Here is a 23,563-nt window from a genome sequence, read left to right on the forward strand (position 1 = left end):
TTGGAGTAAAGTTGAGTGAGGGTAAAGCAGGGGCAACTAACCCAGGAGTTTTCACAGATTCAGGAGCACCCCCACATCCCCTAACCCTTTTCCCTCCAGGAATGACTCCAGGAATGAGTGTTCTCCCACCTGTGCATGGGAAGGTGTGTTTTTATTTAAAACCAGGTGTATTCATAATGAGCTCCCAAAAAAAAAAAAAAAAAAATATAAAAACATAATGAGCTCCTTACCTGTGTGTCTCTGTAACAGGATTTTCCTGCACATTTGGGACATGTTTTGTTATTTTGGGGGGTGGCTTTAGGGGACAGGCTTTCTCCCCTGCTTTGTCAAGTGGAAGTGTTTTCACTCCATTTTCTAAAGAGGACACCGTCTTTGCTGAATTGAAGTGTGTTCTCATGAGGATGGTTGTTTTCAGCAGTTGGTCCAGCCTGTTGCCATTGCTGGAAGTCCTCAGGGTGAAGCAGCCTGCTGCTTGCTGAAGGCGGAGATCCCGACTGCTGGGAGTGTATCTCTTCCAGCCGACACACCGGGGTTTGAGCATTTCTGATAATGGTTCTGTGGCTGCAGCTACTTAACAGAGGCCCTGGGGTAGAATTCTGAGTGCAGAGTTCTGAAGTTCTTCTGCTTTTTTTAACTGAGACCTCCAGCCTGGAGCCTCCAGAGGACTCAGATGCAATTTACTCCAATCATGTTGTAAATTCCTAGTTAAGCAGCCTGGAGTTAGGCTGCCATCTTTATTCTGCAGAAGTCCATTTTTGCTGTGTGCTTTAACCTTTGGCATGAGTTTCATTTTTAGAAGGGGGTCTTGTCTGTGCATTTATAGCAGTGTTTTGTTTTCAAGCAAGTTGGGAAATCTAAAAGATGGTTTTGTGACATAAAAACTGCAGGGAGGGGCTTGGATGAGTTCCATGTTTTCTTTAGCTGGAGGAGCCTTTTGTGAAAGGAAGTCCACCTGGAAGCTGCATTGGTGAAACATTCGGAAGTGGCGCTGCTCTGTTTCAGGGGGTTACTGAGGGCTGATGCGGGGTTGTTGAGGTGCTCTGCTGGACCCCTGACTGGCTCCTGTTGAGCAGTGTGTGAACCAACCATTGAGATGACTGCCATTGAGATGACTGGGTCTCTCATAGCTTGTATCTATGACATCTGCAGTGGGAAATAACCCCATTTCCAGTTCACTGGTACTACTTCTGTGGCACATTGCTCCTGATGGACCACAGAATCCCAGACCATAGATATGTCAATTACTTAAATCATCCACCCAGAGCATGTGACAGCTGATGCTCCATCAGCCTGGGTTCCGGAAGAGAACAGCAGAGCAGAGCCCCCAGCCTATCCACAGTGAGCCTGTTCCTCAAGCAAGAAATAGACCTTTGTTTTAAGCCAGGAAACCAAAACTAGGAAGAGCCTTGGTGACTTTTACGGATGTTCTCCCATTCTGAGCAGGTATAATTGTTTTGAGCCAAGGGAACATATGCATTTTATAATTTTTTCGTGTGATTGGAAATGATTTGATTTTTAAAAGACCTTATTTATTCATAGATTAAAAATGAGAAACGTGGGAACTCGTGAAAATTTGCCTTTTTCTCTCTACCATTTTTAAGTGCCAGGGCCTAAGTACGCAAATACATGAGTGACATGACCTTTCCTGTACTTGCTTCTCTCACAGTGTAGTGAGGGAGAGAGAAGCATAAGTAACTTTGATGCTGTTTGCATGGTTATGATGACTTACTGTGACCCAAATTATTGTTTAGTTGCTAAGTTGTGTCTAGCTCTTTTGCGACCCTATGGACTGCAGCCCACCAGACTCCTCTGTCCATGGGATTTCCCAGGCAAGAATACTGGAGTGGGTTGCCATTTCCTTCTCCAGGGGATCTTCCTGACCCAGGGATCGAACCCATGTCTCCTGTGGCTTCTGCATTGCAGACAGATTTTTTACCACTGAGTCACCAGGGAAACCTGTGACCTGATTATGAGAAGCAAAGGGTACAGGTTGCCAGCACAGGCCAGAACCAGGCCACCTGGGCTCAGATCCCAGCGTCTACTACTTACTGAGTAATCCTCTATAGTCTCTTGCTTTATTTCCTCATCCATAAAAAGGGGAAGGCAATGGTGCCTCCTCACAGGGTTTTTGAGAGGATTCTGTGCATTTGTGGTATAAACACTTGTAGAAACACGCTTGGGACTTAGTAAGCACTGAGTAAGCATTAGTTCCTGTTGCTTCTAGAAAAAGGTTACTTGAGTGTATTGTCTCTGATATTACATTGATGTCATAATTTATACTCATCATTTTAATAACATACTAAAAGATACATACAAATAACTAAAAGTTTTGAGTTGTTCTGACCTAGTACATGTCAACCGAAAAGTTGATACAATTCAATTTTTGAAAAATATGGTTGGACTTTCTTCCTTATTTAAAAGTTTTCTCAGTCAGCTCAGACTGCTACAACAAAATACCACAAACTGAATGGCTTAAACAACAGAAGTGTGTTCCTCAAAGTTCTGGAAGTTGGGAAGTCCAAAATCAGGTGGATTTGGTGTCTGGTGAAAACTTTCCCAGATTTGTAGCAGGTCACCTTATTACTGTGTCCTCACATTGGGGCTGGGGGAGACCTTTCCAAGTCTCAAACTTTATTAACACAAGCCCCTCCCGCTTTTTTTTTTTCTTTTGCCACACTGCAAGTCACATGGGATCTTAATTCCCTGACTAGGGATCCAACCTGTGCCCTCTGCATTGGAAGGCAGAGTCTTAACCACTGGACCGCTAGGAAAGTCCCCTCCGAGTCTCTTCTCGAAGTGAAGTGAAGTGAAGTCACTCAGTCGTGTCCGACTTTTGTGACGCATGGACTGTAGCCCACCAAGCTCCTCTGTCCATGGAATTTTCCAGGCAATAGTACTGGAATGGATTGCCGTTTCCTTCTCTAGGGGATCTTCCTGACCCAGGGATTGAACCCGGGTTTCCTGCATTGTAGACAGACGCTTTACCGTCTGAGCCACCAAGGGCACTAATCCCACTATGACTTAACCTCCTAAAGGCCCCACCCCTGATACCGTCACACTGGAGATCAGGGATTCCATATGTGATGCAGACGTTCAGTCCATGGCAGTATTGTAGATGCACTTTGCCTTAAAACAGGAAGCCACAGTTATGCTAGCTGGAACCAACCGTTTAGTCCTCAAACAGAGACAACTGCGTGGCCCAGGTGACATAGCCACAGGGACTTCTGGCCTCTGTCCCTTCTGGCTTTAGACAAAGCTGGTGTTCTCCCCTTTTGACTCCCAGGCTTTCTTTCCCCATTAGGGTGTCTAAGGCCCTTGTGCATCTCTGAGTTGTAACATACCCACCTGTGGCTATCTGGCCAGATCTCTCTGCAGAACTGATCCCTTTTCCCCAAAGCTCTGGGCCTTCGGTGGGGCCTCTGTCAGCTGTTTTTTATGTTAATTATCAGATTCAGTCGTTCTTATTTCCTTTTTAAAAAGTGATCTGTTATCAAATTTCTCTAATAGGCTAGATCTGAGGCCTATTTTTAGGAGGGCCCTCAGTCTTCCTAAGTTACCTCGTTCCCCACCCTCTGCTCTGGGAAGGCGGAACCCTGCTTGTTTGCCATCGTGTCTTGGCCAGACAGTCTCCTCTGCTGAACGCCCCTAGTAGGCAACTGCCCTGGCAGGGCAAGGCATCACTGAGGTCTTCAAGCCAACGATCTAACAATTTTAGAACCTTGATGTTGAGTGCAGACTAGAGGCCAGCACTGTAATGAGTCATTCAGTCCTCACAATAGTGCTGTGAAATAGGGCTACAGTTTTCTGAATTTCACAGATGAAAATAGTAGCAAAGAGCAAACCCATTTGGCCCATCACCAAACCTAAGGGCTAATAATCATAATCAAAAATTGCTTCCATTTATTGTGTACATATTACATGCCAGGTGCACTGGTAATGCTTTGAAGGAGTTGCTCTATGTAACCCTTGATCTGATCCTTTGAGGTAGGTTCTAGTATTAGCTTCACTTTTTAGGGGTCATGTGCCACACAGCTTACAGGATCATAGTTCCCTGACCAGGGACTGAACCGGTAGCCCCGGCAGTGGAAGCACAGAGCCCTAACCATTGGACCACCAGAGAAGTCCCTATCTTCACTTTTTAGAAGAGAAAATGGGTAAGGAGAGGTTAGAACAACATGGTCACATCATACAAGTTGTAAATGGCAGACTAGGCTTAAATGAGAAAAACCAGAAAACTGGTCAAGTAGTGAAGAATAGACTTTGTTGTAAAGATGTTTCTTGGGCTAGTAATGTTTTTGAAGGATATGTCATGGCAATTTCTGGAACCAAGGAGACACCTGTGATCCTTTGTATAAACCCAGTCTATAGCACAGTTGACAGTCTTGCCTGTCCTCGTTTCCAGGCACAGACAACCGGCCAGACAACCTTGCCATTCCAAGGAGGGGCTGGGATGGGATGCCGGCAACTCAATGGTGCCAGTCCATCAAAGCCACTGAATTCTTGCCATGATCAAAGCCAGCCGCCCCAAACCCAGTACTCAGAGGCAAGAAACTCCTATCTGTGAATTACCTGCTGGCCATCCAAGCTTGAGGAGGAGTCCCTAAAGAAGAGGAGGCATGTGATGGGATCTTAGCTTGATGATTTCTACCCGATTGTACATCAATTTGGCGGGGGGAGACTCTGAAAAACGAGTACGTCTCTCCACAGGTGAGGACCTGGGGTGGTCATATACACTCCCCTCCCTGTTCACTGGGATACGAATTGAGTTCTGAGGGGAGGACTCACCTGAGAAAAGATAGGAGGGACAGGGGCGGACTCTGAATAGTCCATTCTTTATGGCCTTTTCATATTAAGGAGGAATGTGATTAACAGAGTTCGAAAATTACATGGTATTCCATCAGGTAAATCTTTTAAAATTCTCATTGTTTAAAGAATTAAAAAGCACATCTCTCAAGCCAGAGCAAGGCTATTATCCATGTGGTTTGGGCAGGAGTTCTATATAATTTAAAGCAAAGGGAGAGTTTTTCTTATTGTAATTTAGAAACAATTCTCCCCTGAGAGACCAAGGGGTCACAAAAATTAGAATAATGTAACTAGAAAGCCTCTGAATGATGTTTTTCCCAGTTGGAGGATGTTATTATGTATTTGGCTAATGCACAGTATGTTACTGAGCTGTGGTTAATAGGGAAAAACATTTTTATGTGTTTTACTTTTAGAGTCAGATGTTGAACAAAAATAATAAAGTATATACTCACAGGCTGTAACTTCACTCAAATGGCCTCAGAATTAAAGTAGATCAGGCTTATGAGGCTCCCTTTAAAATATGAGATTAAAGGACTTCCCTGGTGGTCTAGTGTATCCCTGGTGGCTCAGAGGTTAAAGCATCTGCCTGCAAGGTGGGAGACCCGGGTTCAATCCCTGGGTCGGGAAGGTCCCCTGGAGAAGGAAATGGCAACCCACTCCAGTATTCTTGCCTGGAGAATCCCATGGACGGAGGAGCCTGGTAGGTTACAGTCCACGGGGTCGCAAAGAGTCGGACACGACTGAGCGACTTCACTTTCACTTTCTTCTTCTGGTGGTCTAGTGGTTAAGGATCTGCCTGCCAATGCATGGGACATGGGTTCGATCCCTGGGTCTGGAAAGATTCAGATTACATGCCACAGAGGAACTAAGCCCAAGCTCCCCAACTACTGAGCCCGTGCTCTAGAGCTTATGATCCACAACAGGAGAAGCCATGGCGAAGAGAAGCCTGGGCACCGCAGCTAGAGAATAGCCCCCGGTCACTTGCCGCAACTAAGAAAACTCACATAGGAACCAAGACCCAGCAGAGCCAATAAATAAATAATAAAATTTTTTAGAGATGTTACAAAAATAAAATATGGGATTAAAGGAACTAGTAAATGGGCAAGGATATCGTGGCATTCTTTCTAAGGTGATGTTTTTCAAATTTCACCAGTTTTCCGTTTTCCCACAATGTGTATTTTAGCACTCAAAGCATTCCAATCACATTAGAAAAACAGAATTACTTTTTTTTTAATTCATCCATTTTATTTTTAGAACAACATAAGATATATCTCAAATCCACTTGGGCAATAAATATCTTAATAAATATAACATAAATAAATATAAATTAGTTCACACCCTTTCATGAACATAAAATTATATAAATAAATACTTTAAAATAAATTATGTTTGAGTGTTTGTTTCTACAAACACTTTGGTACTAAAATAGCTTATAATTCCTTACTCTTCTTTTAAAGCGAAAAAAAAAGAAAATACGTTCTGTGAGGACATTTGCCCTCATCAATTTGCTCATCAAAACTTATAAAAATAACTTATGCCTAGTAAATATGAATAGACTTGATCAAAAGAATCATGTGGATAGAACAGTCACATTCTGCAAGTCTGGAGAGATGACTCATGAAAACAAGCATGAGAATTCTGTACCAGCTTCAGTAGGGACAGGTCCAGCCACCCCCTCCCCAGTTCTTAACCCATGCCCTATTACAATCTCTTTGGTTCCAATTGTTCTAAAAATGATTTTAAGGTTAGGAGAAACCTCAGCATTCTAGGAAGAACTCAGATAGCTCATCATTCTGTCGATGGTCACCGCACGAATTCTGAAGGCGTGAAGAAGGATGCAGAGCTTGACTTTTGTCTTGTAAAAATCCAGTTCTTCCAGGGAGGGTTTCTGTGGCACAGTCTCACTGTCGAAATTCAGGGCCTAGGAGAATAAATATTGAGCATGACATAGACGGTATTCCAAAATTAAAACGTTCATCTGTAAAAACGGGTGAAGCCAATACACGTCTCAGAGCCTGCAACCCACTCCCTCATTGCTTCTCCTAAACCCAACGCAAATCCACTCCCAGCCAGATGGGCAGGCAGAACCTGAGAGAAGAAGTGCTCATTATCCAAGCACATGGATCTTCAGTGAGCTCTGAAAAGACCCTGAAAGCTATTTAGAAAATCATCAGTGGGAGTTGCATTTTAGAAAGGAACAATTCTGTTAAGAGACATCTGCTGTGATATCCAATTAATTTTTGTTCGTTACATTAAGAAGCTATGTCCTTTTCAGAACAGGGAGGTGATGGATTGCTACTGATCGGAAACTGTCAGTATCAGACCTGCTGACTACAGATACTCGTCGTGTGAGAGTATATAAACCTGGCACTGGGTCTCCCAGTTTGAGCCCTTAAATTTGATAACACAACGCAAGACCATGTGTGTGCAGTTGCTCAGTTGTGTCCGACTCTTTGTGACCCCATGGACTCTAGCCCTTCAGGCGCCTCTGTCCATGGGATTATCCAGGCAAGAATACTGGAGTGGGTAGCTATTGCCTCTGCCAGGGGATCTTCCTGACTCAGGGATAGAACTTGGGTCTCCTGCATTGGCAGTCAGGTTCTTTACTGCTGTGCCACCTGGGAAGCCCATATATTTGCACAAGGATCAGCATTTTTGCTTGTACTTCCTCACAAAAAGCCTAAAAGAAATGTAGAGTGGGTCATCACCCCATTTCAGAGAGGAAGAAACTGAGGCACAGAGGTGCAGAATGTTTGGGCATAGTTGTCTGATTTCTGGTGGAACTGACTCCATTCTTGGTCCTGAAAATAAAATATCATCTACAACTGTCTAGATGGTAACATTCTTTGATACTTGCATGATGTTCACTGCTTTTCAAACAAGTAATTTAGCACCCCCCCCAAAAAGGAATGAAATAAAAATAAATTTCTTTTCAGATAATCATTCTTGACACCGTATTTATCCCATGCCCTGGTCACCACAGCAGCACCCTGCTCTTTCTTAAGTGGTTATTTCTATGTTTCATATTAGCATCATGTGTTCTGGTTATTCAGGAAATTACAAAGCAAGTTCTTGTCTCTGAGTAACACTGTGGATGTTCCCAGGTGATAGGTCATTTCTCTCTTCCATCCACATTTTGGTTCCGGATGGGTCCTATCCAGGCACTAGACTAGTGTGTCTTTACTAACAGTATTTGCAGATATGCATGCTGGCCCCTGTCATGAACATTGCAGAGGTTTTCGAGATGTGTGAGAAGATGAGTGGAGTGGAATCCCTTTTTGGAGGTTTAAATCCTACCTCTGCCATTTCCAAACTGTGTGACCTCGGACAAGCAAACAACCCTCTAAGCATGGGATTCCTCCTTTCCACAGACCCCATGTGGTTGCCGTGGGGACAGCACACGTATGAACATCTTTGCCCAGAGCCTGGGGCACACCGCATGATCAGCAAGCGGGAGGCTGCTTTCCTTCACGTGATTGGCTCACGTTGCCCTCTCACTAGAGGGCGCCCTCAAGGCTGTCTCCCCTACTATGTAGCTGGCTTTGAAGGGGGCATTTCAGGCCTCGCCCAATCCAGGAAGGGCTGACAGTAGAGCCCTTCATCAGGGACCCTGGCTGGCTGTCTCAGCATGAAGGACGGGAGGTCTTACCTGCATCAGCTCAGCAATAGCTGCCAGCATGTTCTGGTCTAGAAAGACTTGCCTCTTAGGATCCATCAGAAGCTTTGCATTCATGGCCTGGAACTCCACGTGGTACATCTTCAAGTCCTCGTAGATACTTTTAAGGCACAGGGTCTGGGTGATACAACGAAGTGGGGAAGGAACCATTGAGATGGGCTAAAAACATCCCCCCCTACCCCAACGCTGCATTTGAAGAAAGAATCTTGTGTCTTACTGTCATAAAAGAGGTCTTTCCAGAAGCCAGACAACGCCCATTCTAGAAGAAAAAAATAATGAGATATCAATGATATGAATTCATAATATGAGCTGAAACCTTCAATTTTCTGACTTACAGTTATAAAAGAGGTCTCTCTGGAAGCCAGGCAACTCTCATTCTAGAGAAAAAAAAAATCACACATGAGAAAGATACTAATTTTTAATATAAATTTTTTTGACTCCTCAAACATATCAAATTTTTTCACTGTGGTAAAAAACACATAAAAGTTATCATCCTAACTATTTTAAAGTGTATAATTCAGTAGTGTTATGTATATTTCACACTGTTGTAAAAAACCACATATTTTTACACATTTTTGTTTCAAATTGAACTTCTACAAGGGGGCCTGTTGACATCCTATGAGGACAGAGCCCAGAAGCATGCACATTTTTGGAAGAAGATGAGGTCTGATGCACAGCCCTTAACCATGTTATAAGCTTTGGGAGGAAAATCCTCTATACCGTGGCTAATTCCAGTGGTAAACAGGCCTCCACTGTGCTGGTTTTATCTTTGGTGATATCTTCATGATCGATCTCCTCAGAAGTGCAGGAGTAAAATTCTAGGGTTTGTCTGGCCTGTAAAATATAAAAAAAACTCAGCTTATGATATTAATAAGGCACCAAAAGCAAGAGTTGGCTGCCTTTGACCACCATCTCTGACCTGTAGAAAATTCAAGGTCTTCATAAGACCAAAGAAACAGGTCATTGACACTCTCTCCCACTCCCTCCTCTCCTTTTGCTTATGACATGTTTCTCCAGATGATATGTTTTTCCGTTATGTAAATACTACAAATCATTTCAACAGGCTGTGCTAATCAGCCTCTACACCATGCTGGGACACTTGCTTCTGGTGAAAACAGTTTTTTTTCCTTTTGGCAAAGCATCTGTGTTTTATGAATATCTTTTTCAAATATAGCTTCTAGAGGGGGATTGTTAAGGTCACCACTTGACGGATATAACAAACATGCAACCATGAAAACAAGTGGAGATTTAATGTGTGGTATATACACACACACACATCATCTTACAAGCATGCTGAACATATTTATGAAATTTAGCTTAAGAAGTCAATGATTTGTTGATTGAAGATCGAGATCATTTTTCCATTCAACAAGCCTGATATATGCTATGCTAGGTACTAAGGAATATGACAAAGAAGGGGACTGTATTATTCCCACCAGGATTCCCAGTTCAGCTGTGGAGACAGGCCAGTGCCCAAATGACCAGGGGACATGCCGGCAGGTGAGAAGGGCTGAATTGAAGGGTCAGAAGGCTCTGAGAAGGGCGTGGAAAGAGATGAAAAGGTTCCCTGGAGATGGGACATCTTCAGAGGAGGGGGATCGTCAGGCAGAGGGAACAGCATGGGCCATGAAACAAAGCTTGAGAGTACAGGACACGTGTGGGCAACAAGTAGCAAAGCTTGCGACCCTCTCTGGGGCAGGAAGAAAAGCCCCCGCCAGAGATATCCACCTCCCAATCCCTAGAACCTGAGACTATGTCACCTTATGTGGCAAAGGGGAATTAAGGTTGCAGATGAAATTAAGGTTGCTAATCAGCTGACTTTGAAATAGATTATCCTGGAGTGTCTGGGTGGGTCTAGTGTAATCTCTGGGTCCTTGTAAATGGAAGAGAGAGGGTGGAGAGTCAAGGTCAGAGAGATGAAGCATGAGAAAGACTCATTTGTTGGCTTTGAGGATGGAAGGGGGCCACCAAGGAATGGGGGCTGCTTCTAGATGCTGGAAAAGGCAAGAAAATGAATTCTTCTCTAGAGTCTCCAGAAAGAGATACAGTTCTGCTGACACCTTAATTTTAGACCAGTGAGACCTGTTTCAGATTTCTGACCTCCAGGGCTATATGATAATATGTTTGTGTTGCTTAAAGCCATTAAGTTTGTGGTAATTTGTTACAGCAGCAATAGAAAATGAATACACTGCTCCTGGAGGCCTGAGCAGGTTGTAAAAAGTTAGATTTGCAACTACACTGCAACAAGAAAAAGAAAAAAAACTCCAAATAAGACAATAGTTTTATTTCTGTGATAATTGCCTTCCTTTGGGCTGCAGTCCATGGGGTAGCTAAGAGTCGGACACGACTGAGCTACTTCACTTTCAATTTTCACTTTCAAGCATTGGAGAAGGAAATGGCAACCCACTCCAGTGTTCTTGCCTGGAGAATCCCAGGGACAGGGGAGCCAGGGGGCTGCCGTCTATGGGGTTGCACAGAGTCAGACACGACTAAAGCGACTCAGCAGCAGCAGCAGCATTCCAAAATGAAACAGTGACTTTCTATTATTATGGCATTGTTTAAAAAAGATGAATCTATGAAATACTGCCTGGCATACAGTAGGCACTCAATAAGTACTTTTAAAATGAAAAAATGAATAAATAGAGCAATATATATATATATATATGAAATGTGGGTCCAACTGTTATAGTTCTTCAAATCTTTTCAGGAGAAGCTAGAAATCTGGATTCTTATATGAAAGGTCTACTTTTTCAGTGAGATCAAACTCAAAAATTAAAATAAAATGTAAAAGACACTGACCAAACTTTACAGATCTGTGGGCTGGATATAGCCTCTGAATCACATGCATTTGCTACCTCTGTTTTCTCTACAAGTAGCCAGCTGATTTGTTCTGGCAAATTTGACACAGGAATCATATTAAAAAATCAAATTGAGTTCTGTGATCTTCTGACCTTTGGTGCTGCCTCTGGGAGTAGAAGAGTCAAATTTTTCACATGAAGCATCTATTTAAATCAGAGCTCCTAAATTTTATCCATATCATACTTTTCTTTAGGAATCAAAGGACTTATCTCTGTAGTTTTCACTTGGTGAACTGCCTTTTTAATTAAGATGGATTGAACTGTAAGGAACAGCAGTCAGCTCATTATAAAAGGTTGGAGGTGGGGAGAGTTCGTTAAGGAGAACTTGTGGCACTGAGCTTACTTTAAGATATTCATGAAGCAACAAGCTAGAAATATTCAAGAAAGATTTTCTAGAGAGCAGGAAGGTCAAAGGACATCTTTTAAAATATCAGTTTAGGCTGTTGCAGCCAAAGCAATAGATGTTGGAAAGTTTTTAAAGGAAGAAGAAGAAAAATTTTTTTGCATTAAAATATGAAAGCTAAAAAAAATGACTGAAGCTTTAAATAAAATTAGATAACTCGCCCCCTAGAAAAGGAAGCCTGGACATGCACTGTCATAAGCCCCCTGAAATGTGTTACTCTAACAACAAACAGCCATCAGACTGGAAGCTGGCGAGGACTGTGTGGGGCAGGGCCGATTCATCTTTGTAGCCCCCGGAGCACAGAGGCCGCCCCTAATAACAGTTTCCTGGATTGATAAGTTGTCAGAGGAAGAGTGTGGGCTTGACACAATTCCATCTCTGTTGGCAGGCTACAGGGAACACTGTAAATATCCACTTTCCTCTGTGTAGGCACAGCCAAAACGAATGCCATTATAATTTATGACCTCTCCTGCCTTCTCTGGAGACACAATTTCATTGAGACTCTTTAGCTAATAGTTGGGCCATTTGTAAAGTTCCCTCTTTCTCTCTTGACAGCTCCTGATTAACTTCCACAATTTCCCTGCAGTTCCTTCAGGTGACCAGGGGTTCAGAGATGTCCCTTAACTAGAGAGACTGCAGTGGGAACAAGGACAATGAAAAGCTCACCTTCTGCAGCGTGTTGCTGACGGCCCTCAGCAGGTTTTGGGAGTAGTCGAGGCAACTCCTTCCTGGGCTTGCTGTGGTGGTGGGGAGGCTCCTGCCCAAACTGAGGTGGGGCAGGTGGTGGAGGAGAACCAGGGTGGATATGAGGAGGAGGCCTGCAAGGGAATCCAGGAGACGAATGAGCAGGCTGGCCTCCACCTTCCATCTCTTCTGGCCATGTCCACCCATCTCCTTCTGGGCACCAACCTCCCACTGATCTTTCAGCAACTGAGAGATGATGAATTAAGCTCTTGAAGGTCAGTGCTCTGTTCTAGGGTTGGAAACCAACTCACAGACACATCGCCTTGTGAGTTCAGACCAGGGTGCAGGGCAGAGTTCACCCAGAAGAAGTCTCCATTTCAGGAGGAGGGAAAGCTAGGCCAGGTGGGGAAGCCACCCAGTGTTTTGGAAACAGTGGGTAGACACAGCCTTGCTTTGAAGCCGACTGGCTGGGATCTGTCCTCTTAATGGTGTCGCCCAGGGAGCCTGGGCAAGAAATTATCCTGCGGGGCCTCAGTTTCTCATCTGTGAAGTGGGCATAATACTTAGCTCCTGGGGCTGTTCCACGGTTGAAAGAGAGGATGTCTTATAGGCCGCAGGATAAGCCCGCAGTGTCTCCCTGCGTCCTTCCTCCTCTGCACGAGATTGCGGTCTTCCAGTCTCCACGTAGCCCATCCCAAGTTTCTGCCTCCCGGCCGCGGTCCCCCAACCAGAGCGCGAGGCTGGTTACTCACTGCGAAGCGGGCACATGCTGAGCGGAGCGGCGGGGACGCGGAACCGAGCCGGCAGCTGGACGCAGACGGGTGCACGCGGCAGGTGAGGGTGGTGGTTGGGAGGCCAACCCAGGGGTCACATTTTTATAATTGCCCGAGGCGCGGCAGGACTTTCCCGGGACTCTGATCTCTTGCTTGCTTTCTCTCTCTGTCTCTCTCTACATCAGCTTCTCGATGACACGTGGAGTCTAGCCCGCGGGGCTGGAGCGCTTTCGGATTAACTCCCCGTGCGCCCGGCCGCAGTCGTTCCGGGACGGCCCCGCCGCCTCCGGCCTGGCCCAAAACGAAAGTGAAATTCGGCGCAGCGTCGCGGCGCAGGGTCCCCGGGCAAGCCCGACCCCTGGCTCGCCCTCCTCGGACGCCCCCCGCCCCCAGCTACCCAGCCCTGGCCCCGCCGCCCCGCAGCGCCCCCTCCCGACGGAACACCGAGTAAGGCCACCCCCTGTCCACCCAAATCTAGGATGAGATCGGACCTCTCGCCTAGTTCTGGAGGAGGGTAGGCAAATCATTCAATCATCATTCTTTTTTTTCATATAGTCCACGGTGTGCCAGGGTGACACCGAGGGGCACCCAGCAGTGAACTGGTCACTTTCGGCTCACTCCCACACCAAATCTGACTCAATGTGTTTTATTCCTGGGTACCATCTAAAATACAAAAAGGGATGAAACCAGACTGGCTATGCAATAACTACTCTTAGAAAATCCAGTTTCTTACAGTGTCCAGGAGAGAATCATTAGAGTTTAGTGGGATGGATGTACAGAGTCCTGGGAGGAGAGGTCGGAGAAACGTCATCAAGGAGCATGCATTTGAGGAGGCAGCAAAAGCGCCCAGAAGGAGGGAGCTGCGACTTGATTGTTGACAGGTGAGTAGACATTAGACCGCTGCGGGTGAGATGGGATGCAAGTTCTAGGTCGAGGGAACAGGGATCAGATACACGGTTGGGGAAGGTAAAGGAAGGGAGTGATCTAGCAGTCCTGTACGGGGTGTGAGGTTGGAAAGGGTCAGGGTGCTGTGCTGTGGGGGTAGTAGGGTCCCTGCTGGGAAGTGTACATTCTGCTGAGAATAGTGGGACGCAGTCTAGGGTTTTAGGCAGGAGATGCGGTTGCATTTGCATGATGGGAAAATCAGCAGTAGTGTGGAGGAGGGGCTTCCCTGGTGGCTCAAAGGTAAAGAATCTGCCTGCAGTGGAGGAAACCTGGGTTCAGTCCCTGGGTCGGGAAGATCCCCTGGAGGAGGATGGCATGGCAACCCACTCCAGTATTCTTGCCTGGAGAATTCCATGGACAGAGGAGCCTGATGGGCTACAGTCCATAGGGTCACAAAGAGTCAGACAAAACTGAGTGACTAACACACACATACACACGGGGGATGGGTCCCAGGGGTCAGGAGTGGAGGGCATGACCAAGCCCTATTCAGATTGGAGCCTCAAGGGTGGGCAATGGAATCCTCAGGGTGGGGAGGGACTAAGACTTGGTAACTCCTCAGGTGTGTAGGATAGGAAGGTGCTGAGGATGGGTGAAGAGAGGTTGTTCTGGTTCCTGTGCAGGGGTTACTGTAAGAGGGGAGTGAGTTTGGAGGAGACACTGAGAAGTTCCACTTTGGATGTGTTGGGTTTGAGGTTCCTGTGGGACTTTTTAGTTCACTCATTTCTACCATGAGCGTTAGTCACCCTGGGTATGTATGAAAGGGAAGGGTGTGTTTGATCATCCACTCAGAGCCTCCAATGGATCTGACTGCACTATGGCCCCAGAACTTCAGTGTCTGGTGTCCAGTGTCCACCTTTAGGCAGATGCACTCATCTTGTAGAGGGATAAGCCTTCAGGAGTACAGGAGAGAAGAGTGGCACTTCCTCTGGATTCCTGTTGAAGTCTGGATGGATGAAGTCGTAGTAAGCCTTGAGATGTTACTGTGAATGCAAGGCAGGGCCAACCTTTACTAAAGATGTGGTGATGAAACCAATTAGGAGAAAGCTGTGTTAACCCCTTTTCTGATTCCAGCTCTCTCTTTTGTTGGTATCAGTCCCCTTAGCAGATCATCTGCTATGAGATACTCACCATAGGGACTTTTAGATGTGTATAAAATGAGACCAACAGTTGCTCTCTAAGGCTCCTTCCAATGCTGTGGTCTATGAATTACCCCTTGGGGATAGAGAGCAATGCATTGTCAGAAACAGCTGCATCTGCAGGTTGTGTGAAGCAAATAAGGGGTGCTGGGCTGTACTGTTGCCATAGGGATTTAGGATGGAGTTATGTGTGCTTAAAGTCACCCACTCCAGTGTTCTTGCCTGGGGAATCCCAGGGACGGGGGAGCTTGGTGGGCTGCTGTCTATGGGGTCGCACAGAGTCGGACACGACTGAAGCGACTTGGCAGCAGCAGCAGCAGCAAAGTCAGAATGAAGTCAAGTTTAGCTGAGCCATTTCTCCCTTGGAAGGCCTGTCTCCTATGCAAAAGAATTTCTGCAGCGTAAATGAACATCAGGCCTATGCTCAGAATGGATTCTTGGCCACCAGACATGGTTTCTAACCTGTACTTTAGTGAAACAGTTCTCTGATGTGCTGCACATTCTGTAGCCAAGATAAAAGGACAGCCTTCTTCTGAGATAACATTACTCTTCTATAAAAGACATTCTTTGGCCATGATCACTATTACATGATGTCTAGCACTATATTGGAAGTCTTGGCCAATGAGATAAGGAAAGAAAAAGAAATGAGAGATTTAAAATTGGAAAGTAAAAGACAAAACTCTCATTATTTAGAGTTGATATATAAAAAAGCAACAGAAAGAATAGATCAAATACTAAACTAATAAGAGAATTAATCTGTATGAACTCTATCTATAAACTTCATTGGATACAAATACTAACTTTCAAAAATCAACCAAATTTCTCTACATCTGTAACAACCTTTTAGAAAACATAATAAAAATAATGTACCAGATAATAAATAGACAGTAATAAAAAGAAGATACCATTCACAATAGCAGCCAAACTATAAAGTAACTGCCTGTTGATGGGGAAGCAGTACAGTGGTTAAGAATATAGACTTTAAACTGTTTGAATCCAGGTTCTGCTAGTTACTTGCTGTGTGTTCTTGTGCAAATTACTTATCTGTCTGAGCTCAGTTTCCTTATCTGAAAAATGATGATAATAAAGGTACTGTAGGGTGGTTGTGATTATTACATGAGTTAATGTAAGCATAAAATCACCATTGGGGAAAATTCAGTCAAGAACATAGAGTGATTTAATTTAAATGGAAACACATAACCTTGGGTGGAAGATCTTAAGATATAAATAGCTCAAGTCTCTTTTAGTTAATTCACATATTCAATGCAATCCCAAAACAAATTACAAATAACTTTCCTGAGGAACTTAATAATAAGCCTAATCACAGTACTCTAGCTTTGGGGCTTCCCTGGTGGCTCAGAGGTTAAAGTATCTGCCTCTAATGCGGGAGACCTGGGTTCGATCCCTGTGTCGGGAAGATCCCCTGGAGAAGGAAATGACAACCCACTCCAGTATTCTTGCCTGGAGAATCCCATGGACGGAGGAGCCTGGTGGGCTACAGTCCATGGGGTTGCAAAGAGTCGGACACAACTGAGTGACTTAGCTTTCACTAACTTTCAAAATATATAAGAATAAAAGCCCATGAATATCTAAGTTAAACCTGTAAAGAAATAATAGAGATAGGCAAATAGTCCTACCAGATATAAAGATATAGTTCAGAGCAATAGTAATAAAAATAACATTTGGCAATAAGACAGTCAAATGCACCTTTCAAACAAAATAGAAAATTATAGACAGACTCATATGTATGTATATTTAGTATAAAGGTATGATGGCACTTAGATCAATCAGGGAAGCATGGATTGTTTAGTAGAAAATTTTATCATACAGAAGTGGAGCCACTTAGAAGTAGATTAAAGACTAAATGTGAAAAGTAAAATTATTACAGTAGTAGAAGAAAATGTAGGACACTATCTTCATCATTCAAGAGTGGGAAGGACTTCTTAAAAAAACAGGAAAGCCCCAAGTCGTAAGTGAAATACTCATATATTTGATTACATAAAATTAAAAATTTCTGTAGTATGATTTCCTGTTAACTATGGACAAAGTTAACAGATAGCTGACAGACTGGGAGAAAATATTGTGCAATGTCTAAAACCAACAGGAAAGTATAGAAGGTACAGAGGTATAGAAGACTAAAAGTCAGTAAGAAAAAGAAACCCCAATGACAACGGGCAAAACTTATGAACAGGCAACAATATACAGAAAGGAAACCTCAAAGGCTAACCAGCATCATGAGATGGTCAAATATTGTATAATCTGAAAACTACAACAGCAAAGAAGAAGAATATATCACTTTGACCTTTTAGACCACCAAAAAAAAATGAGTACATTGGACACTGACAAGTGTTGGTGAAAATGTAGGATCCCAGGTTCTTTTATATAATGCAAGTAGACTGATGCAGCTATCCTGGAGGGCATTTTGGCGTCTGGCTTCAGTTGGATTAAGTATATGCATACCTGATTATCCAGTGTTCTAGCTTGGGTATACATCCTAAAGAGATATAGATCCCATGGTCCATAAAAGGGCATGTATGAAGATGTTCATACATTTAAGTCATTGGTTGTAGTGGTGGGAGTTGGAGACCATCTAGCTGCCCACCAGCGGGGAAATGAATAAATAGAATGTGAGGGATCCACTTCCTATAGTATTCTGCCACATTTAGAAGCAGTGGACTAGATGTATACACATCAATATGAGTATATCTTTAAAACATAATACTAGGTAAAAACATAAAGATAAAACCAGAATAAGATCTGTGTATAATACTAGACACAGACAGTTAAACCTCTTGCAGTCAGGTTTGTTTAGAAATACAAAAAAATTAGATTTTAGAAAAAGAAAAGGCAGCATCTCATGATTGAACACAATATTTCTGCAGCCAAATGTAGGAATGGGTTACATTAAGTGGATAAAGGCTACAAATAACCTCATGTCCCATGCATCAGATTTTGCTAAGTGAGTTTAAGGAAAAACTTTTGGGGTCCAGAGCTGTGAGGTTTCAGAGTTGTGGATAAGCAGTTGCAGACTTGTGTTTACTTTAATGAGAAGAATATATTCAAAATGGTACATGTTATACAAGGACACTTGCAAACAAATGAAATGTGTTAAACATATTAGGATAGATCCCACTGAGGAGTGATGGGATGAGAATGAGGAATGGGGATAAAGAATATATATAAATATAAGTATGTGTGTGTGTGTTAGTCTCTCAGTCAACCTTTGCAACCCCATAGATTGTAGCCTGCCAGGCTTCTCTGTCCATGGAATTTTCCAGGCAAGAATACTGGAGTGGGTTGTTTGCAAACTTTAATTGTAGTTTGGTATACTCAGATAGTTTTTCTATTAGTCATTCTTTTCCCATTGAGTTTGAGCAGTGGACCAATCTGAGATCTCATCTAATAGATCCATCACTGGTAATCAGAGGTCTTTTCAGGTATTTGGCAGAATGTTTTAAGGTCTTGTATCACTGTTTCTCAGCTGGACGTGGTCTTGTTCCCCAGAGGACATTTGGCAATGTCTGGAACAGTTTTTGGTTGTTATAATGGGGACAGGGATTGCTACTGGCATCTAGTGGGTAGAGAAATGATGCCACATGCTACTCAACATCCTAGAGTACACAGGATGGCTTCTCCTACCCCCAAACTGAAATAAGTTACACTGTCTAAATTATTAGTAGTGCGGGATATCTGCAGCTGTACCAAATAATCAGTAGTTGCTCAGACTACCTGCCTTTGTTGTTATTCTCCTTAGGAGACAAGTTCACAGTCATAGGCTCTGAACTGAAGACTTAGCACTGTATCTTTGGTGCCATGATTTAGAGTGGCAGCCCATTCTTGGAAGAAGTGAGGTTCCAAAGAGGTTTGTGATCTGTGTATCAATGTGAATCTGTAAGTAGGTATTGTAAACACCAGTGTCCTTCATAACATAGTGAGGAGTCTGCTGTCAGTTTTCCTGCAGTTCTGTTCTATAGGGATCATTGAATTTGAGCATAAATCAGCTGGTGTTCTCATGCTCCACCTGACAGAGCGGGGTCCAGTACAGCTCTGCTCCTGAAAGGTGACCTGTCAGGGTAAGAAGCAGAGTCTTATATTCCTGTTATGTGCCGAAGAATTGATGCTTTTGAACTGTGGTGTTGGAGAAGACTCTTGAGAGTCCCTTGGACTGCAAGGAGATCCAACCAGTCAATCCTAGAGGAAATCAGTCCTAAATATTCATTGGAGGGACTGATGCTGAAGCTGAAGCTCCAGTACTTTGGCCACCTGATGTGAAGAACTGACTCATTGGAAAAGGCGCTGATGCTGGGAAAGATTGAAGGCAGGAGGAGAAGGGGGATGACAGAGGATGAGATGGTTTGGCATCACCGACTCGATGGATATGAGTTTGAGCAACCTCTGGGAGTTGGTGATGGACAGGGAAGCCTGGCATTCTGCAGTCCATGGGTCACAAAGAGTCTGACACGACTGAGTGACTGAACTGAACTGAACTGAATAGACAAGCCTCAGGCATGACATGTTAATGAGGCTGGTTCCATGGAGCAATTTTTTTTTGGTGGTGAAGTGTTTTAGCAGCAGGGAGAGAAGTAGTGAGCTGAGCCAGAAAGACTGACTTTGCATCTACGATCAAAAGACCTTAATTCTAGCTGCCTTCTGCTACTTGGTAGCTGTATAAACTAAGGCCACTGCCTTTCCTAATTCTCATATCTGCAAAATGGAGATGGTAATGCCTGGTTGCCTAGTTTAGTCATGCGGATCATATTATATAATCAGTCACCAGGTAAGTATTTGTAAAGTTGAAGACAGTCATCACTATGAAATACCACTGCACAGTGACAGGAGTAGTTAAGATTTTTGGATTAAGGCACAGGGTCACTAGTTTCTTCCACAGCTGCCTCTTGGCAGTCTTTTAAATGTTCAGTGGCAACTTCCCAATGAGGGGAAAGGGGAGTCCTAAACGTTCATAGTATTGTTTCTATAGGCAACATTTATATGTTATCATACTGTCTTAAATAACCTCAAAAATACTGACAATGGTCTTCAAGAAAAAATTTCCAGGAAAGATGTTATTATTGCTCATTGGTGCTCCAGAATAAAGGTTTTTATGAATATCGTTGCAAATTTTTCTGCATCTTGAGACAGTTTAACAAACAAACAAGCAAAAATGATATGGCTCCTGGCCATTGCAGCCTCATGCCTAATGAGATCACCTGATGCTTAGACATTAAAAAGAAAAAGATGATAAATTTGATTATATAAAGAACAAACATTTCTACAACAAAAGGATACCATAGATAACATTTAAAGACAAATAATAACCTAGAAAAAAAAAATTTGCAACAGTATGTGACAGATTAAGGGCTCATCTCCTTAGTATATGAATATGAATATTAAAAAGAAAAAAGTCAACAATCCAATAAAAAATGGGCAAAGAATATGAATAGACATTTTGAAGAAAGAAAGATAAATTACTTAGAAACATATGACAAATAGCTGCACTTAAAATTAGATAAATGCAAATTAAAATGATTAGATATGGTTTTTAGCCTCACACTTCACAAAACTAAAAACTTTGATGATTTATAGGTATGTTGAAATTGGTTGCCATATTATGTTGGAGGGAGTGTAAATCTAGTGCAATCTATTGGAAGCATTAGTTGGCCATAGCTATTAAAAAAAAAAAACATATATACTTTTGCTCAGCATTTCTATGTCCAAGAATTTATCCTATACACTATTTGCACATATTAGAGAAGGAAATGTCAACCCACTCCAGTATTTTTGCCTGGAGAATCCCATGGACAGAGGAGTCTGGCGGGTTACAGTCCATGGGGTCGAAAAGAGTTAGACACAACTGAGCAACTAACACTTTCACATATACATGAGGACTTATTTCCATTGAAAGTATTATTTTTAATATCAAAGACCTAGAATACTCTAAATGTCCATTAATAGGGCTTATTTCATTAAAAGATAGTTCATCTTTTCAATGGACTCTTCAGTGTAGCTTGAGTTAGATTTATATGTGTGATAAGATCAACCTTCATTATATGAAAATTCATGTGAGGAAATTCCCTAGCAGTCCAGTGGTTAAGACTTCACCTTCCAATGCAGGGAGTGTGGGTTTGACCCCTGGTCAGGCAGTTAAGATCCCCCAGGCCTCGTGACCAAAAAATCCAAAAGACATAAAACAGAAGCAATGTTGTAACAAATTCAACAAAGACTTTGAGAATGGTTCACATTTGAAAAAAATCTTGAAAAAAATAGTTATGTGAAAAATCAAGGTTCAGGGACTTCCCTGGAGGACAAGTGGTTAAGACTCCACACTTCAAATGCAAGGCGCAATGGTTCCATCCCTGGTCAGGGAAATAACATCCCACATGCTGTGAGCCATGCCCCCCAAAGGCATGGCTTTTCTTAAGGCTCAGTGTCCACTGTGTAGTATGCTTCTGTTTGTGCAAGGAAAAAGTATATACATATATATTTATACACACACATATATATGTACACATAGATGTAGGTATAGTATCAACATAGATCTACATTCATAAGAGCATAAAAAAATCAACGACCATTTCCACTAGAGAAGGAGATTGAATCTTTCAAGTACAGAGAAAATCTGATTTTTTGTTTGTTTTCTTTATTGTTTGAATTATTTAACATTCAAATATATTGCAGCTTTATTTATTTTTGTTTTGCTTTATTTGTCTTTTAAAAGATCACCTACTGGCAGGTGAAGTGAACTTCCCAGAGAGCTGCTGGGCCCATTCTGATAGCTCTTAAAATTTTTTTTTATTGAAACATAGTTGATTTACACTGTTGTATAATCTCTGGGGTTTCTCAGGTGGCACAGTGATAAAGAATCCACCTGCCAATGCAGGAGATACTAGAGACTCGGGTTCCATCTCTAGATTGGGAAGATTCCCTGGAGAAGGAAATGGCAACCTACTCCAGTATTCTTGCCTGGAAAATTCCATGGACAGAGGAGCCTGGTGGGCCAGAGGTCCATGGTGTCACAAAGAGTCGAACGCGACGGAGCACACATGCACATGTATTCCGTCCATTCATTCATCCATCCATCCCTTTATCATTTCACTCTGTTTTGAAGAGTATTGCGCACATGTGCTACACATCTTTAGATCTTCTCTTTTAACTATTATGTGACTCACTTTATTTCACTGGCTGGAGCCTTTCTAGCCTCTGGCTTGGTACAGTGGAAAGACCATGGGCTTTGTAGAACTGGTTTAAAATCTAAACATCCATTACTTTCTTTTTTCTTTTTTAATTGCAAAGTAAGTTTATTGATGACAACTTTATATAATTTACTCCCTATATTTGATGTTACAAACTTTAGGGTCTTTGAGATATGCAGGATCCTTATATGTAACTGGCATAACTTCCTATATTTGAGCTCTCTTAATTCTTTTTGTGATTTCTTTTTGTTTCTTCCCACAAAGACCTGTTATGTGCCTCCCATAAATGCATCCAGTAAATGGAGACATAAACTGGGATAAAAGCTGTATATTCTTACAATCTACACGGTTTCCACACAAGATATAATTTTTCAGAGGCTCTTTATAAGGATTTTCCATTGGAACAGGCAGGTCCTCCTTGCTTGTTATCTGTTTATATTGTGAACAGCTTCTTCACAGCACTGCATGAGTCCCGGAATTTGTGAGGCAAACAGCTGTCACGAAATGCGTCACCTTTCTCCTTCCTAGCCTACTGCAAGAGCTACCATAGAGGCCATGGTCCTTGCTCCTCCCCTTCCCTCCATCGTTTTCTAACTGTACAGTTTTCGGTTATTTCATTAACTTTTCTGAACTCCTATAAAACAGGAAGAAAAACACCTACCTGCTGGGATTGTTGGGACAATTTATTGGGATCATGTACACACAGTTCAATGGGTGAGGCCCTGTAACACAGCAGCCTTGCCCTTAGTATGTTAGCATCTTCAGATTAGATCAGATCAGATCAGTCGCTCAGTTGTGTCCGACTCTTTGCAACCCCATGAATCGCAGCACGCCAGGCCTCCCTGTGCATCACCAACTCCGGGAGTTCACCGAGACTCACGTCCATCGAGTCAGTGATGCCATCCAGCCATCTCATCCTCTGCCGTCCCCTTCTCCTCCTGCCCCCAATCCCTCCCAGCATCAGGGTCTTTTCCAGTGAATCAACTCTTCACATGAGGTGGCCAAAGTACTGGAGTTTCAGCTTTAGCATCATTCCTTCCAAAGAAATCCCAGGGCTGATCTCCTTCAGAATGGACTGGTTGGATCTCCTTGCAG

At 43.1% G+C, this 23,563-nt stretch overlaps 1 protein-coding gene and 1 pseudogene across 1 annotated transcript; both read right to left on the reverse strand.

Moving 5' to 3' along the window:
• Positions 1 to 6,546: 6,546 nt before the first annotated feature.
• IL12A (interleukin 12A) lies at positions 6,547 to 13,193 on the reverse strand. The gene is given in 7 exon segments (NM_001290878.1): positions 6,547 to 6,724; positions 8,453 to 8,596; positions 8,697 to 8,738; positions 8,815 to 8,856; positions 9,200 to 9,313; positions 12,407 to 12,558; positions 13,177 to 13,193. Coding segments are annotated over 7 exon segments (666 nt in total). The 5' UTR covers position 13,193; the 3' UTR covers positions 6,547 to 6,568.
• Positions 13,194 to 22,597: 9,404 nt separating this feature from the next.
• On the reverse strand, positions 22,598 to 23,077 carry LOC123465656 (annotated as a pseudogene).
• Between the last annotated feature and the right edge of the window lie 486 nt (positions 23,078 to 23,563).

Source organism: Bubalus bubalis, chromosome 1 (genome assembly GCF_019923935.1).
Source record: "Bubalus bubalis isolate 160015118507 breed Murrah chromosome 1, NDDB_SH_1, whole genome shotgun sequence".
Taxonomy (NCBI): domain Eukaryota; kingdom Metazoa; phylum Chordata; class Mammalia; order Artiodactyla; family Bovidae; genus Bubalus; species Bubalus bubalis.